Here is a 19076-nt window from a genome sequence, read left to right as displayed (position 1 = left end):
TTTGTGGTCAGTTTTAACTGTATTTCTCTATAGCAGTATGGTTAGTACAATACATATATATATTATTTGACAATTATTGGCTATAATATTTAAGTGATATAAGAAGGGGTCAAAAAGAATTTCTTGTGCTTAATGTGGAGTAGATATTTTTTGTAAATGTAAAGAAGAAGACAAAAAGTTTATAATCTCAGTCATTATCTTCATTTTATGAAGATAATACTCTGGTGCTGAACATCTAGAAAAGAAACCCAATTTTTCCAAAGACTGAAAAAAGTGTAGAAAGAAATCATATTATTATTTCACTTTTTAAATGCCTTTAGAGTTCCCTCAAATGCTGTCAAAGCTTTTTTTTTTCTCTCAAAAATGTTCTACCTATTGGTGCTTTTCATATATCAGAGAGACTAATTTTCTGTCACTTCCACTATTTACGTGAAAAATGTAGGTAAATATTTTAGACAATTGGTTAAAGAAAATTCACTTCACCTGTTTTACATGGTTCACATTGGGGGGGGCGGGGGGGTGTTAAAAATATCCTTACAAAGCAGAAAGACCCAGAGTTTGAATGCTGCATTTATTAATCCATTATTCTGCCTTCATACTTAAACTATTTATTTTATATAGCTCTCAGAGAAAAGTAAATTTCTACAGGCAAGCTACCACATAGTATGTCAGAGTTAAGGGACTGCCATTATTTCCTATTCACAACAAATGAGCTTTTGCAATGATACCATGGAAGATGAGGAGTCATCACACAGCCAGGATTTGAGGTACTCACTTGCAACTCTTAAAGAAAGCACCCCGAGAAGAAATGGTCTTTACGTTCTCATTAAAGCATGAGAGCTTTTTTAAAAACAAAAATTTCATCATCCTTTTTTAAGAAAGGCTTCTCCTCAAATTGGCTGCGTAAGACAGAAGGAGAAATAGAGTTTTTTAACAACCCTGCCCTTGCCATACTTTAAGCTCATTCTCATTACAGTTTATACTGTTTCCTTGGAGCCTGCAGGAAAAATAATGCTTTTTGTTACTTCAGAGAATATGTATCTGCTCTTTGCTCTGCTCAGCACTTTCCTACTCTTTCTTCATGTCACAAAGTCTCTTGCTCACTGTTCTTCCACCCACCTCTCCCAGGATATCTAGCCTGTACTCTGGCAGTTTTTCTTGGCTATACGTGAGCGTGAAAGAAATAATCCCTTTTCTCTTATGTAGATTCAACCTGATCTCTAGTGTTGTATCCAAGAGAGGCAGGTAAGGCACCTAGCCCCATCCTGAACTGATCATCCACAACATTTAACAGAAAAGCGTAAATCAAATAGATATGAACTGCCTCACACCTAAATTCAATAACACTGCTCCCATGAAAATATCATGCCCTATGAGCTAGACTTTTATGATTATCTTTTTCACCAGGTCCACAGCTGAATAACATACAGCTGTTTGTTTGGTTTTTTAATATTATAATTGAATAGATTATTTGTCTTTCCTGAAAAGATAAAAGTGTAACTATCACACATGCTTGCAAGATTAATTGTAATTACATCGGAGTTTGCATATTAAATACAACTGACTTCCTTTTTGATCTTCTATCTTTCGTTGGCAATTCTCCCATTGCACATAATTCAGATTTTAGATCTGAGCATTGAAACTTATAACTTACTATATAATATACCTTGTATCTTAGATATAGGCACAGATCTTTGTGATCCTCCAGCTGTTTCATTCACAAGTCTTCAAAGATACTACAATAAGTAATTTCATTCACCCCCAAAATCTTTCAATAAGGTGTTTTAAAGAACCATAAGATCTTTTTGAAATTAATTTTATCCCTGTTAGTTTGTCATTCCTCATTATATTGCTTACGTTCCAAAACAAAAACAAACACACAAAAATAATACACATCTACTGAAAAAAATATTGATAAAAAGGTTGAATTTATTCTTACAGACCCATACCTGCTCACTTTTTAACACAATCTCATTCTAAAACAGCTCAGATGAATTCTGCTCTGACAGCTTATCTCTCCATGAACAGAAGAACATCAAACACTCTAGCTTTGGCTCAGAAGACTAACTTTATATGACTAAAGACAGCGAAAATTAAAACCAGCCACAGACCAAGCTCCATGTGTGGATCTAACTATCTCAGCTGTAGTGGTAAGAAAAAGACAGTTAAACCCATGAACTACAATATGGTATTAGTTACTCAAAAGAATAAATAAAATAATGATATAACTGCTGGACAAGCCAAGAATATTTACTGAAACCTTCTGTATTACTTCAATAACAATTTCTATCTAGACCTTAAGGGACCATTATTTCTCAGAAATGATAAGTAATCTACTTTTTATGTAAGCTTAATTTCATGAGCCAAATGTTTTTAATTTTGTCAAACTATGCAGAATTAAATGGCTACAGATATGATTTAGCTTCTGAATAAGTAACATATTTTTGCTCCATTGATTCTGATTAACTTCTAATATTAATGTCATACAGTTCTGTTAGGTGCAATTGGGAAAAAATTTAAAATGCTGTCAGACAAAATTCATCATTCAACTTCTGCTCATTCATTTCATTGTCCATTGTGTTTTAATCTACTTCAGAGATGAATGAAAGGTGGGATGATGTTTGAGGAAAAAAACAAAACAAAACAAAAAAAAAAAACTTCTCTTGATACTGCATTGAAGTACAATAAGTACAATGACAATTACAAAAATTACAAAGCTTCCCTAAAGCAAAACATTGATTAAAAAAAAAAAAAAAGAAAAAGAAAAAAGTATTCTAAGGACTTATAGATACTTTTGCTGTTATCATCTGTATATGAATATACATTTAATTAAGGCATATACTGTTCTCATTCAGCAGGACATTACAGAAAGTGAAATCTCATAACTTCAAGGAAGTTGAGAGGAATTACCACCCACCCCTATGGTTTCAAAACAGCTACTTGTAATATAAAGTATAGAAGGATTCCAAGTCCAAAATTAACAAGATAATTTTACTTACAGAAGATATAGAGGATTCATATGATCATAATTCAAGCTTTCTAAAACCGCCTTACCATTGTGTAGTTGTGAGCCACCTTCATTAGCTCTGTGCATCCTTGTGCATCAGCAAATGCTCGTATTCCCAAACAGTTGGATGGGTGCAAAAGCTTCATTAGAAAATGGCAGCAAACCTCTACTACTTGGGGGAGCTGGAGGAGGCAGGCAGCTGCCAGAAGATTTTCAATAGTGTCTTCTTTCAGCTCCAGGCAGCCTAAAAAAAAAAAAAAAAAAAAAAAAAGGAATAATAACACATGTAAGCTTGGCATTAAAAACAAACAAACAAACACACACACCGTGCAGCATCTTTTGTAAATAATTCTAGCTCAATATACATAGTTCTGCAGAAAAAGTAAGCAGAGGATTAGTGTCTCTGACTGGACACTTCAATTACATGAACATTACAATAGTGTAAACATTAATTCAGCTATATAAGATGAATGCAAATAGAGATGGGAACATATTGAAAGGAAGAAGCTTGAGAACATTGTTTTTGTGTCTATAATGATATTAAAATCTAAATAAGTATCTAGATATCAACTAGGCTGTGATTTATTTATTTATTTTGAAATTGATGATTAAACTTGAATTATCTTCAATGGTACAGACTAAAACACCCAGCCATTTACCTCCTTGCTAAGAATTCAGTAACTGACTAAAAAAGTATAATTAAAAAACGTAAGTATCTTCAAAAGAATACTTAAATTTTTCAAACTTTTGGTACTTATTTGTAACATGATTTGGGGGGTAATTTTACCTAAATAATATATTTCATACCTCTCAAAGCATATCATTCTTCTAAAAGACTTTTATATTACCTAGAAGAGCATATAAGGATGCATAATATTTATCTTCCATTTATTTTTACATTATATTTAATTTTGTCACTTCATATCATCTCTACCTTACAGACTGATAAACTTTTTAATAAATAAAAGTGAAATAAAATAATATACATTTAAAGAACCATTCCTTTATTGAGGAATAAGTATCATTCCTGTCATCATGTCCCACAAACCTGCCATTTTTAACTTAAATCTTTGTATGGTCTCTTACGTTAATAACTTAAGAGACAATAAATTAGACAACTCAGGAATAGCTTGAAGAACAGGAAAAAAGAACATGATATGAGAATGTGTAAGTATAATATAAATTGTAAGAAACTAACACTTAGGTTTTACTTTGCTGTGCTTGGAAAAATCACTTCACACTGTAAGAGGACTAAGTGCATATTGATCTTTCTGTTCAAAGTATTATAGTTCAACTGTTAGATAAACCCCCTCTTTTCCCCATACAATTTTTGTGCTTGTTGTCATACAAAGAGAAATCTACACGTCTTAACAGTTCTATCACATGGCATTGAGCAGTTCCAAAATCCTCAACTTCACAACAGATTGCCATAAAAAAGAAAAGCCGCTTTATACTGCGATACTGAAACAGAAATATAATAATACTGAAGACTTGACCTTTTTTCCTCCTTTATCACAGGTAAACCTGTAGCTTTTAATACAAGATGGAAACTATGAAGCTATCCTTTCTAGTTATAATACCTCCCTTTTGCAAAGATTAGAGCAGTAGATCAAGTACACAGCATAATTTCAGTCTTCCTCTGCTTATTCTTATACATCTTGTAATGCCACGTGAGTTTCTGTTAATGTTATCTGACTGTTCATACCACTTCTGTCCCCCCTATATTTACGCAATATGGTCAGAAGGCACAGTATGAAGCTGATGCTTGGTTGACCCATATATTTATCAGTGACAGTCCCAAATTTGCTGCATGATTGCAGGTAACCACTGGCCCAACACCCTATTCACTACATAAACTATAGTTCCACTTTGTATAGAAGCTAAAAAAAAAGATTTCTTTTTTTTAGGTTAAAACTCATCATCCCAGTACTAAAAAGCAAGAAAAAAAAATGTGCAAAACAGCTATCAAAAGAATAAAAAAGAGTTTTAAATCTCTTTTTCCTACACACTATTTATTTCTCAGCAACAATCTCAAAGAAGTCTCTGACCACACAAAGCTAGTCTGGATAACGTTTGCAGAATGCCAGAAAGATTGAAAGAATTGTCACCCTCTATAAAGAAAGGTCACAGTTTTTATCACTAATTATAGCATTAGGAAAAGAAACTAGAGGAAACAGTTTCCATACAGGAACAGTCCCCCGGGATATTAAGTGGTTTAGCACAGTAAGTTTGGAAATTAAAAAAAAAAAAAGGAAAAAAAAAAAGGAAAAAAAAGGCACTTAAGAGTCTCAGTATATATGTGACCTCTTCAGACAGTTGCATACTGACAGTTAGAAGATCCAAGTATCTAATCAAAAATGTTTAATAGGCTATTCAAGGAAGTTACTTTTAATGCTACTGCTTCCTCAATTTACCTCCCTCTCACACTTTTATGAAATAAGGAGCTTGCACAACTACTTCAGCATGAGCAAAACAAATTAACTAAAGCTTAAAAATCTCATTTTGTGTTACATTAATTAGTATGAAAAAAGGATAAAAAACAATCAAAAAATGTTAATGGATTTTAATTGCTAGTCTAAATTATAGTTCTATTTGTGACATATTTTATGTGCATTGTTCATGCAGAAATTAAAATGCTTATCTTTAGGATGCATCCTTAGAATGAATACATAAGATTTATTATTTCACTAACAAACCCGAAGCAGAGAGAACATATAAAAATTCCCTGATATTTTTATTGTCTTTGCTAAATCTCTTTCTTTCTCCTACTCTTTAGGCTAAAGTTTTCCAAATAATTTTGTGTATAGGGAACCACTGCCTCTTTGAACATCTTGCAGTATGTTAATATGGTCAGTGTGCGAGTCATGGGAATCAACTTCCCACAGCTAGCGACCATTAGGTATCAACAGGAATATGGTGGGACCACTCAGTAGGTGCTGCTCACTTGCTCGGTGCATGAGCAAGAAATTTCAACCCAGATACATAACATATGGCAATATAATTTTATTTCATGTGCATAGTAATCTATTTTTCTGTCTTGTGTAGGTAATTAATCAGCAAGTTGATCCATTCACGCAAAGAACCTTCAACATTAAGATACTCTGTGAGTCAGGGTACACAAATGAAGTCATGGGAAATGTCAAGTAAATAGAAACAAAGGCTAGAGCTAATTCCTTTTAGTCAGGTGTTTATCTTCTAACCTTTCCATTTAACGTGACTGGATCAGTTGTATTGCAGTTTTGAAGAGTTTCTGAATATGATTTCTAATTATTTATTTTTATAAATCTAATACATTTATTATACTTCATTAATAATCAATTTATTAATATTTTAAATAAATCATAATTTATTGTTTCCCATAAGCTAACCACTATACTCAGTCCTGGTAAGGCAGCTTGTTTATTAGGTCTCCATTTTGTAAATGGAGCAGTAGACAGTATGAAGATAGTATTTATTCAGCTTTTGAACAGGAGTTGAATTGTTTGAATGATGGTTATGAAAGTAAACTGCTTTTTTAATTCCAACAGGATCAAATTCCAATGACAAATAGAATGAGCCTATGAAAAATGTGATGTGCTTCATACCACTATAACAGACCTTTTTGACATTTTTTATTTAATCTTACCAAGTCTTAGGTATCTGTCCGGTAGCCATCTGAGCTAAACATTTTAAATTTCCTTCTACAATCAACAGAGAGAAATATGAAGATATGGAGCATCTACTCTGTTTTAGTCATCCACTTTAGGTGGTGATGGATCACTCCCAAGGAGTGGCTATTTCTTGCAATTAACCACAAAAGGAGCACCTTCATTTGACTTGCTCTGACACTGCTGATATTTATATTTGGTGATATGAATTCAGTCCATCTGCTCTCAAATACACAGTATCGGAATGATTGGAACCATCAGGGATCAGGTAATGAAGTGTCTGGAAATGCTTTAAACCCTTTTCAACACTCCTTGGGTCCAATTCTGATTTTCACATTCTTTATTACTGTCAACTCCTGGAAATGATATAATGTGCAGTAATTATTTCTTACATTCATCCATGAAGAGCAGCCAATGAAGTCTGCAATAAGAAGTAGCGTCCTCAAGTGAATGTTAAATTTTTGATTTGGACCAGTATTTTAAAAGATATATTCTACACTGTATTATCTCTTACACTTTCTATAAAGGTGAGTTTGTTTCCAGAAGAGAAGACAGGCAGTATATTCCTTTTGCAGAGGATCCTCCTCACCTAACACTTCTTTGTTTTCTGTTAACTATTTGCTGCAAACCATGGTCATCAGCTGCAAGCGAGGAAGACAGGCACTCTATGGCTTTTTGTGTTTATTTCCTTACACTTTAGCATTTTGCATCAGTGAAAATTTGGAAAGGCAGCCTCACAGCAGATATACAAATTAACAATTAGATAAATAAAATAGATACTACAAGACAAGTGAGTAGCCTCCTACACAAAAAGTGCAATTTGAATTGTGGAAAAACTTAGGATCTGACTGTTCTCTGTATTATCAGACTATTCATCCTATAAACCAGTGGCCAAAACCAAACGCAAATTAACCTAAAAAGTACGCATAACTCAAAGACGTTTCTACTTGACGGTGCTGATGGATCACTTGAATTTAGGCCAATTTGATATCTGCCACAATAAGTAAAAGACAAGTTAAAACACACGACTTAACTATGAAAATATTTTTCCCAGTAAAAAATCATTGTTTCCTAACAGAAACATTTTCCTGTCCTGAACAATTTCCATCTTTTTCTATTTATATTGCATCTCTTTTTTAGTCCCTGTGGATGAAATTCATCTCCTGAAAAGCTCAACTTATTTTAACTCCTCATTCTTCACACTGGAGTCTTTATGGTTTTGTTTATTTAAGTTTTATGAAATAATCTCAGAAAAAATTAATGTCCATCAAAAAAGTATTCACTTAATTCAAATATGTCACTTGGGACTATGATACTCAGACACATTGTCAGTTATGATGATAGTTTTTTTAGCTCCTCACTACCAACCATGGCTTCAAGATTAGGGGAACTTGTCATTTCAAATAACCATTTTTATAAGAACTTTATCTTTAAGAATTAGTATGTGTAAGAAAACTACTTTCCTAATTTTTTCTGCAGCTGGAAAAATATGTCATTTGCAAAAGAAAAGAAAAGTTAATGCATCTGTCACATGAGTTTGAGAATTATGATAAATAAAACAGCATCTATCTTTTAACAAACTGTACTATTATTTTCATCCTAATATTGCTGCATCTTTGTTTGAGTAAACTGACTAAACTGAACTGATCACATGGTCACTGTAATGTACTGCCAAATTTGACCTGCATTTAAAGGTGTAGAAAATTACAACATTGTAGAATGGTAAGCAAATCCTATTAACTAATTAAAACTCCCCACTGAGTGGAAATCTTGCAAATGTCTCGCTAAAGATCAGAGATGCATATTAGTCAAAACATACCATGATGTGGTACTTCTTCCTCTCTTGGTCTGATAAAAACAAAACAAGCAAACAAACAAACAACAACAGCAAAACAACAAAAAGTCTGTTTTATAAGTGAATTGTCAGTCATATTTTTAAAGAAAACTTGCTCACTGGTTTATAAATATCAGTTTTTCAGAGACTGATATTGAACTCTTTCTCCTCATGAAACAACTGCTGTTCATGTGCCTTAGCTCACCTTAGAGATTTGAATTGAGTCACATATACTTGTAAAATACACATAAAGAGTTTAAATACTAAATGATTTAAACTGGCTCTAATCTTCCAAAAATATTTTATAAACAATGAAGAAAGATATGCTACTGCTCTGAAACATACCTGAATATGACTTCATTGACTATAGAATAGAAGAAAAAAAAAAAAGGTTAAAATTACTTATTTCATTGTTGGGAGTTACTTTTCGATTACTTGCTAAAAAGTACTAGCTTGTACCGGTGTACATAATCAAAATATTGATTACTTCACCAGTAGTTCACCTATTAGGAAGTCATTATATTTGGAAATTTTAAACTTACTAATACAGTCTACATATTAAATAAACAAAGAAAATATTGCAAGATAAAAAGTACCTTGAAAATACAAATAAAAAAGACTAATTAAATAGATTTTCAAATGCACTTGTGCAACAAATAGGGTAGGATATGACAAGAATGATCTCTAAAAGCTCATATAAGGATATAAGGACTTAGTTTCTCTCAATTCTTATTAGACAACGGACTTCAGTACTTACGTTTGCTTCCAGACTACAGGTACTGCATATTGAAGAATGATCAACTGTGGCTGTGATAATCTCTGGACCATACGAAGGAACAGCTTGGAATACTACAAATTGGTATGTGTCAAAACTATGCCAAGTATCATTCTTATCTTTTATTCATATAGGCAACTGAGTTTCATTGATCAAAAAAACTCAACCTTCCTGGGATATTTTATTTATAAGTCCTTTGTTCTGAGGGCACCTGAGGGTTCTTGTGCTTAAAGGTAGTTTCTTGCTATATCCCTGCTGTCTGCTCTGTATGTGTTATTAGATATAATGCTGCCAGAGAAGTCATTTGAAAGGCCTTTAATTAAAAAACCTCCAAAATAAAATCTAACTAAAAGCTAGGATCAAACACAGCTTGATCCTCTTATACATATGATCCATACTCTATTTTTTTTATCAGATACTCATTAATAAATATTTTATTATTATTATTAGTAGTAGTAGTCATATGATTTCTGCTTTATCAGTCTCATTAACTGTATGAAAGCACAAGTCTATTCTTCTGACCATTGTTAGGAATGCATACTAATTAGATAGACTGATGTAGTCTGAGGAGATCTATAGCAACTTCATAGCTCTATACTAAGTTTAAAAAAAGGCTCTGAAAGTTCAAAAACAGCAGAAGCTCAATCTCTAGTTCCCATTCTATTTAAAATATTTAAGCATAATTGAAAATAGTAAAAAATCAAGTTTTAAGATCAAGAAAGAATCCTTACCTAAGAAAGTGAGGCAAAGAAATATTCTATTACTGCTTCTGCTGAAGACTAAAAAGATCAAAGAACACATGTACATGTACGTCAGGACACTAGGATCTCAGTCCTATATTTTCTTCAGTCAGTCATCTTGCTGCTTGAAAAATAAAACGTACTTCTTGTATAGCCTTTGTACGCAAGTGTGGCTTCAGAGTTTCTGAGCTGCCTCACATGATGCGTTTAACTGATATCGAAATGAGTAAGTGTTTTTCCTCCTAAGTTGTAGTTCTGTTACATCACACAGTAAACATACTTTGTTCTTCTGAATGAACCAGTCAAACCTAGCAAAGTACAGTTACATTTTATTCAAGTTTTTAAACTGCTCAAACATACCCTTTGGAAAAAAAAAAATCAGGTTAATTTCATACTTAGAACTGTTGCTTCTCCATAGAAACTTTAACACTCTTTACTATCAGTATTTTTGGCAGTCTAATTTTGTTTTCCTGTTAATTACTCTTACATGTTCTTTATTTAAGAACAGCTCTTATCAAGGCTGCATATGACATAATACTGTGCTGGCCACAATGTAATTCTACCTTTCAAATTGTTTAGAACTCTATTTGCTTATACATGAGGTAATTCAGTCCAGCTTTAAGTGTATCAGAATAGATCTTCTACCTACAGGTAGAGAGAGAACAATATAAAGTTGTATAAAGAATTTTGTAACATTATAGGCACCATGATTCTTTCTTTAAGAGTAGTATCTGTTTAAGAAGATAAAAAAGAACCCCAAGAGTACAGTCGATTTTAAAAGACAAAACACAACCATAAACAAAGCAAGTAAAATAAAAGGTACATTGTATCTAACTTAAGCGTTTGTCAAGCTTTACTCACACGATTGCAATTGAACGCTAGATTTATTTAATATGCCAGTTCCTCATAAATGGCAAGCTCTACCTCAAGTTGTTTAGAGTTTAAGATATTCATTTTCCTCTCTAAATTAGGTATCATCCTGACTTCACACAATTGGCAAAGAGAATATACTCCATATACTCCTTTTGTATATATATGCAAGAAATTATTCTTGAAAATTAAAGGCATACAATTTCACCATAAAAAAGAGACATCCTGAAAATGAATGTGTCCTTTATTTTGTAGGCTAGCAGAGAAGGTGTGGGGTATGGCTTGTTTTTGTTTGTTTGTTTTTGTTTTTAATCTATGTAAATGTATTTGATCTATATATATAATTTTATGAATGCATACCATATATACTTTCTAAACAATATAAAAGTGAAGTTGTTTAGGACCCACTGTAAAAGAAAACTTTTGGGGGTGATTAAACATGAAACAAAATTTAAAAAGGATTTTGTCACTCTTTATTTTTTTGTAAGATGAATGAAGACTGAACAATTTTCCTTAAAAACAAAAACCTGAAATACAGTTTGTTAAAAATATTTAAATCTAATAAATAAGCTACCAAGAGTGATAGAAATGCTTAATGTTATCTTAGCAAAATATTATCTTTAATATAAAGGTGTAAAGAATTTCTATACTGGATCACAGTTCCGCTTAATCATAGATGTAATTAAATTCCAATATAAGTTTTGAATAAACATATGAAAATAGCCTTGGTTTTGAAATAAATATTATCTGTTCATTTTCTTTGACAGTTTTAGCAAAACTATTTTGGTTTTGAATTTGAAAACTTTGAGACATACAATCATTAAAATTTTTTCAAGATTTCCTGAGGTGTTTTTCATTACTGATCAAAGGAAGCAGATTTAACATCCCACCTTCTAAAACTCCTGGATAAAGTATTCCTGTTAAATATAATAGCTCTAACATTTGCTTCCAGAAACATCTGTTTCTGAAAGGACACAATTTTCTGGACAGGATTTCTGCTCAGTGCTGATTTTTCAAAATGACTGAAATAGATGATAACTGAAGTTATCGCCAAACTTCAGTCTGAACAAAAACATTATATTGTCTTTTAAAAAAAAAATCTTATTAAATGTTCTTTCTCTTCTCCCTTTCTAAATGTATTCTGTAACTGTGTGCAGAAGAGCCTCTGTCTTGGGCCAGATCATAAATTCATTACCTCAGAGACTTGCCAGTAATAATATCTGTTACTTAATATAATGTAAAAATGCTTCCCCTTTTTAGATTACATCTAAAAATATTTGCAATGTAATACTTTTAGCTTCCAAGTTTTTGCAAAAAAGCCCATGTTAACTGTATTTTAGTGTTCAGTTGTCCCCAGGGGAAAAACTTCTCTCAAACAGAAGCAACTATACTTGAAATTAAATGTTTTAAGATACTTAAGTTTAGCTCCTTGGACAAACTGTAGAAATTAAAATAATATACATGATTAACATTTTCTATATAAAAAGAGAGACTTTCCACATACATCCAATAGAAATAACTATAGTATACACACTTATAAGTGTGAGACTAATTGAAAGGTCAAAATCTATCAAACTGTTGATAAGCTTTCTTATTCTGTTCCAAAGAGCTAAATGCTCAAATGTTTTACTCCATTCCAGATTTATTCATTAGCCCACAAAATATCAAATTTCAAGAAACGAGCCAAATATGAGAGTACTGAAGTAAGTAATAGCAGACATTACTAATCTTTTACCTTTTTGTTAAGTTTATCTGTTCTTCTGAAGTCTTTAAATCAGACTTCTGTTCCATTTAACAGTGGTGTGTGGAGTGCACATCCCTGCAGGTATTTAAGAGACGTGATAATGGCACTAAATGACTTGGTTTAGTGATGGAATTCAGTAGGTCTCAGGCTCATTGTTCGACTTCATGATCTTGAAGGTCTTTTCCAACTTAGACGTTTCTGTTTCTTTAAATTTCACCTTAAATGGCTTGCATCTCTGAGATACAAGAGATCAGAACTCTCTGATTTGTCTGAATAAAGTATTCTGTTCATACTGAAATTGCTCTAGAAGATCTACTAACACATTAACTTCTATCTATCCATTTATTCTTTGAGGGAATAAGGTACTTACAGGAAAAAGGAAACACAGGAAAAAATGAAAAGTTGCCTACACGTCAAAATGGCTTGCTTTTCCTGGGGTAAAAGAATAAAAAGCTAAACTTGCAAAAACTATGAGTAGTTAAAAAAGAATTTCACACATTGTGCAGTAGGTAATTAGAATTTGGCAGCTTAATTCTCTAGATATTCTGTCTGGACTATGTATGCTCCAGATTACAGATGAAAAGGCTGAACGGGAATTTCTGTTAGCTGCTACACTGCTGGATATCAGAATAGTGGCTACTTGAAGGAAAAAATGGCATGTACTAGACTGGAGATAAATAAAGACACGGAAGGGAAGAAAAGAGATAAGAACTTATGAATCTAGATAAATCATGGGAGATAGTGGAAAGGCAAGGGGAAAAAAAAAATTAAGGTTTAAGGGGACAGGTTTTGATCAGGCAAAGGACATTGGAAAACAGAATGATTAGCCAAGGAGCAAAGACTGAGTTTATTTCAGTAACTTGAACACGTTTGGTATCATGATCTAATCAGCTGTGAGTTATCACTGAATTGTCTGTAGCACTGTTAAATGTTCTCGCCCTCCACACAGGATGTCCACATCCATGACAAGCCTGTGTTTCCAGGCTATGCTTAAGGTTTGTTAGAGAGAGTGCTAGTTGAATTTTGCTAAAACTGAGTCGGGATCAATACAGATATATAATTATGTTCCAAGGCCTGCAAATCTTTCCTAGCATTGTTTAATTTACTATTATAAGTGTAACTAGGAATTTAAAGAGTTGGATAAGATGTCTGATAGAAAATGACTAGAGAAAGAAATAGTCTAACACGAATTTCAAGAGATAAGTGTACAAGCCGAGAACAAATCAGGACAAGAAACAGTAAATCAGAACAAAGAATCTGATGGAACAGAAATGCAAGACAGAGTAATCAAAACCTGAAAGGTCTATGGCGTACAAAATGCATTCTCTTTTAGCTTCCAAAATTAATCTTATCGCTCCTTTTGGTCAGCAATTATTTGTGAAATTTCCTTTTAAATTGTACACTCGAGAAGACAATAAGATGTCTTATTTTGTCTCCATAATGGGTTAGAACTTAAAGGATAATGGTGCATTACCACTGCAAATTAGCAAACAAGAAAAAAAAAGAAAATAAGAAAATAAAGATCTTTGTGACCATCCTAAGTTTCTCGTTCTTCAAGGTGACATTACAATGACACGTTATGTTGTCATTTTTAAGGTAGTTTGGGTTTTATGTCACATTTTAAATGAAAGAACATTATGGATGCAAATATGCATGCACATGAGGCAAATTAGAAAACACTGGAGCTAAACTTCCTGTGGAGTTCTCTTCACATCTGTTTTTGGAGGCTGGTCCTCAACTACCTGACCACAATAAGAAACCTTCAGGTTTTCCAGCTCATAGAAAAAAAGACAGAATACAACATTTTGCAAAGAAATCAAGGTGAATAAAGGAACTGAAAATCTTAATCTTATACAGAGAGTGGAATATATTCGCCCTTTTCTAATTTTTCATTACCACATCCATTCTCCAAAGTTCTCAAAGATAACCAACAAAGTGCTGAAATAGCTTCACTAATACTTAAAATGGTTAAATAGTTTTTTTTTGCTTTCTTCTTCTCTTTCCTTTCTTAATCTAATCTTTTCTTAATCCATACCTGGATGTTATCTTTTATTGTCAATATGAACTGCACTGTGTGTTTGTGTGTGATCTTTTAGTGTAAGCTGAAGCAAAAGAACTTCATGCAGTACTTCAATATTTCCAGAGTTTTGCTCCTACTGGAACAACACTGTCCTTCACCTTCCTCTACCTGTAATACACTTACATAATTATACAGAATTATTATACAGAATAATTTATTGTTACCTATAATGTCTTTTGCTATTCTGTGCTGAGGTATTCTACATTTTGCAGCAGTATTCCTGTACTATTAATTTTATATTCATACCGAGTAATAATGATTGTATCCATCTCATGCCTGATGACAACTACTTACACGTTCTTCATTTCATGGGTCCCTTGCCTGAGATGTTCTGGATAACATTCAGATTGTTCCACAATCTGAACAGCAAATCCACAAATAAACTAAATACACTTTCCTATGAAAATGTAGGGTACTATATAAATGAAGACCTTCTGACATTCCTAGAACCTGAGTTTCCAAAACATGGATCTCAAAAGGAACATTTTTTAACTTAAATTATATTTATTTACAGTTCCTGGTTCCTATTAAAAGGGTAAAGGACATTTATTATGTCATAAAATAAACAGCACATATCCTGATTAAATATATCAAAGCAAAGAGCATTTCAAGATTAAATTAATATTCATGTATTTAAAAACAATTAAAACTGTATGTTACAAGCCATCCGTTTAAAATTGAAGTTAAAAATCAAATGTTCAGTAACAAAATTATAATAAAATATTGTTGATTTAAATAATATAAGGATGTGTTCCAGGAAACAGAGAAAACAGCTTGTGTTTTATACTTGCATGCTTCATATGCAAGGGGGAGACAAATTCAGACTACAAATCTTATTGTTGGTATTTCCTATCTTTTAATTACTTTATTTTATGACCTTAGTATTCTTTCCTATTAATGCATTTCAGATACACTGTACATGGGAGCTTGTTTAAGAAGGATAAAAACAAATTTATTATGCATTAAAATGCAAAAACTATTCAGGGGGAAGTTCTGAGTTATTAACTCTGAATTATGAGTTATTCAGAAACTAACATTATACAACCAAGTAACGATTTATAACAGCAAATGAAAGTGACAACACCCAGCTCATAACAACACATTTTAAACAGACCTATGTAATTTTTTAAACTGAAACTTGACTAAGACAGCAATCTAGCGCTATTCTTCAAAAATACAACACCACTGATCTCATGCAATCCAAATCACGCATATAATGACATAATACTCTTTTTTAAGTATTTCATGACCAAGAAATATACATAATTTCCTAGACTGTTCTGTTGTGCTTACTAAGCCTAAGATATTTAACAGTTTGGAGATAAGAGATAATTAGAATTTAGCTCTAGAAATGGTAAATGAGTGTTCTGAAGGACCGAGGTTATAAAAATATGTATCTATTTATTGGCATGCAGCAAATGAAACTGTCAACATCTTTGACTGTATAAAGTATAATGTATGCATTTCAATACCTGTATATGCAAACTGAACAAGATCCCACAGTGCATTGGGGTCTATGCCTTCCATTTTGATCTCTTCTTGCTTGGCTTCACAAACATCGCTTGTGAACATGGCAGCAAAGTAGTCAGAGACAGAACTGAGGACAAGTCTGCAAAAAAGTTAGAAACTTGTGTCATTTACATTGATCTGTGTATTAGAAATTTCAGATTGTCAAGGCTAATGTACTTTTAAAAACTCTTACTTTCATAATAATTAAAAATTAGCAGGAGCAACACATTATGAATGCATGTAGGCAGCAAAATACAGCATGACATTTATTCTAATTTGATTCTGCTTCCTGTGATATGAACCAAGTGGCACATCAGTATTTGCATATGAAACAGACATAGAAATTAGCTTTCAGTCTTTATAACTCTCCTATCCCTACTGTTAGCAAGATAACCTCTCTGTATCAAAGACATCTTAATAGACAAACAGATTCCATACTCTTCATTAACCTTAAAACAGTCTTTTTTTTGATAAACTAACAGCATGTAACTTAGTAAGATCCTTCAACCTTCAGTAAGACTTAATATCTTAACATGCTATTTAATAAATAAATAAATAAATACATAAATAATCTAATGCAAGAATGTAGGGATGTTACTTTTTTGTTGTTGTTAAGAAACATTTCCAAAGGAAAAGAATTTCAAAATATTTACACAATTTGCATGTCCTGTTTGAGGATCTGATTTATGTACGTCAAACCAACATTAAGTACCAGCTATAGTTGTCATTTTAGTGCCTTAGGCCAACACATTCTTTTAAATAACATTTATGGTTATATTATTACTTTAGTAGGAGTGAATATTCACAGATAATCTTGAGTTAGAAATCTGCTACACCTATAAATAATGTACCACACACTTCCATAAAATATGGTCATATTTCTGGCTTAATTTGAAAACATAATATATAAAAACATTCATTGAACACACAAGAATCACAAACGGAGAACTAGTAACCAGAGAGAAAATATCTACCCATCTGTATATAGTTAACTATTTCGTCCAAGAAAAAAAAAAAGGTTACTTAAGTTAACATTCTTCAGCCAGTGTGGCAATTGATTTCTTTTGCTCTCTTAGCTTATCCCAATAGCAAAGTAAAATATAACAGTTTGAATTAGATTCATAATCTTATGGGCAGCAAAACACCACACCACGCTCGCACTCCCCACAGTCCGGGGTGTGGAGGGGAGTATGATGGGAAAGAAGAAGGCTCACAGTTTTGAGGTAAGAATAATTTAATTATAGGGAAAATAAAGTAAAATAAAGCAAAGGCTGTTCAGATTCAAAGAGAGAACACAATTATTCTCTACTTCCCTTCAATGAGCGATATCCTGTCACATCCTGGGAAGCAGAGGCTCAGTACACGTAGGGGTTGTTGGGGAAGACAAACATTTTGATAATGAGCCTCCATCCCCTTCCCCAGCTGTTATTGCTGAGTGTGACACCACACAGTATGGGATATCCCATTGGTCAGTTTTGGTCAGCTGCCCCTGTGATATCTCCTCCCCACCCCTGCCCATCCCCTGCTGGTTTTGGAGATTTGGAGGGAGTCATGGTGCTGTGGGGCACAGCTCAGCGATAGACAAAACACTGGTGCAATATCAGGGCTGTTTGAGCTGCAAGTGCAGAGCACTGCACTGCTGTAATGGGGTGTCGTGGGGGAAGTTAACTCCATCCCAGCCAGACCCAGCAAAGGCATCTATGAGGAAGTCTGTGTTTACATGTTAGATTAGCGCTGGCTCTCCTTGCCTTTAAGTGTGAGATTCTGGTAATTCAGTTCCACAGCCAAACTTCTCATTAATCAGTTCACAGTTACACAAACCAGTCATAATGAAAACACTGCCGTAATGATATCTAATACTGGAAGGCAGCCTGAGATCAGTGTTCTTCTTTGTGGCTTGGGACAGTTTCAGGAAGGGGATGGGGATAATGAGCACTGTGGGGTTCTGCCTTTCTTGGGAAGTAAGGCGTTGACAGTTCCTCTCCGGAGCTAGCTGAATCTCTTGTGTGAGTGGGTGCCCAGACCAGCTGCACTGATCCCCCAGTGATTTCCTGGGCATCTTCCAAAGGCTTGTTGCAAAAGCAGAAATGGTGTATGAAATGGTAGAAGGTACTTGTTAAAGGGCTGTGACAGCAGTTTGGAAAACAGAACTGAATATGAGAGCTTCTGGAGAGCGAAGGCAACACTCATCTCCAAAGCATTAAGGAGGTTTGTTTCATCTTTCCTCTTGTGGTCCTGCCTCTGTTTTCGTCAGTCACCACGTGAAGGTCAACCAGGGGTACGTGTCAGGACAAGCTATGCAGTGCTGGGAAGCGGACTGGGGTTGTGTCCCCATGGTGCATCCCAGTAACTGCTGCTCCCTGGTGTGTTGCCACGGGGCTGCTGTGTCACAGTGGCGAGGGCTGTGAGGCCATGAGGCGCCGGCCGTGCCGCACACTCCTGTGACAACCACAGAGGCGGCAGGAGGCAGGAGGGACAGCTCTGTGGTGGCAGGTTGCGAGTGGCAGAAGCGCTTCCAGGCTTCGCACACTCCTTGAGGAGCACGTGGTGGTGAGCGGCCCAGTGGCCATGCTGCGCAGGAAAGGTAAGAGGAGCAGCGCCCCCAAGCGCGTGCAGTTCCAGCTGCCCACCAGGGACTGGCAGGAGGAACACAAGTGGGAGCGGAGGGAGGCCACGGGCAAGCATCCTTGCCCACCGGGCATGTCGGGCCTCACCATGAGATTGATGGAGGAGCCCCTGGGGGACGCCAAGAACATCTGGCCATCCAGGAGATCTCTGTGGTGGAGGCGGCTCATCGTTTGTGTGTGGGGGAGGGAGAACCCCTATGTGACGAAGGATGGCTTGTGTAAGGCCAGGGATGACCCCTGCAT

At 34.2% G+C, this 19076-nt stretch overlaps 1 protein-coding gene across 2 annotated transcripts in view; it reads right to left on the bottom strand.

Moving 5' to 3' along the window:
* Positions 1-19076, bottom strand: part of KLHL1 (kelch like family member 1) — a gene marked incomplete at its 5' end in the record, with an annotated part of 250391 nt that overhangs the window by 142752 nt on the left and 88563 nt on the right. For both annotated transcript variants that reach the window (XM_083819401.1, XM_083819402.1), the window contains 2 exons: positions 3055-3251; positions 16170-16306. In XM_083819401.1, the coding sequence (XP_083675527.1) occupies positions 3055-3251; positions 16170-16306 (334 nt within the window). The remainder of the gene's footprint in view (positions 1-3054; positions 3252-16169; positions 16307-19076) is intronic.

This window comes from Anser anser, assembly GCF_964211835.1.
Source record: "Anser anser genome assembly, chromosome: 1".
NCBI classification, from domain to species: Eukaryota; Metazoa; Chordata; class Aves; order Anseriformes; family Anatidae; genus Anser; species Anser anser.
The sequence above is the reverse complement of the archived record's forward strand: the minus strand, read 5'-3'. Positions and strand labels throughout refer to the sequence as shown.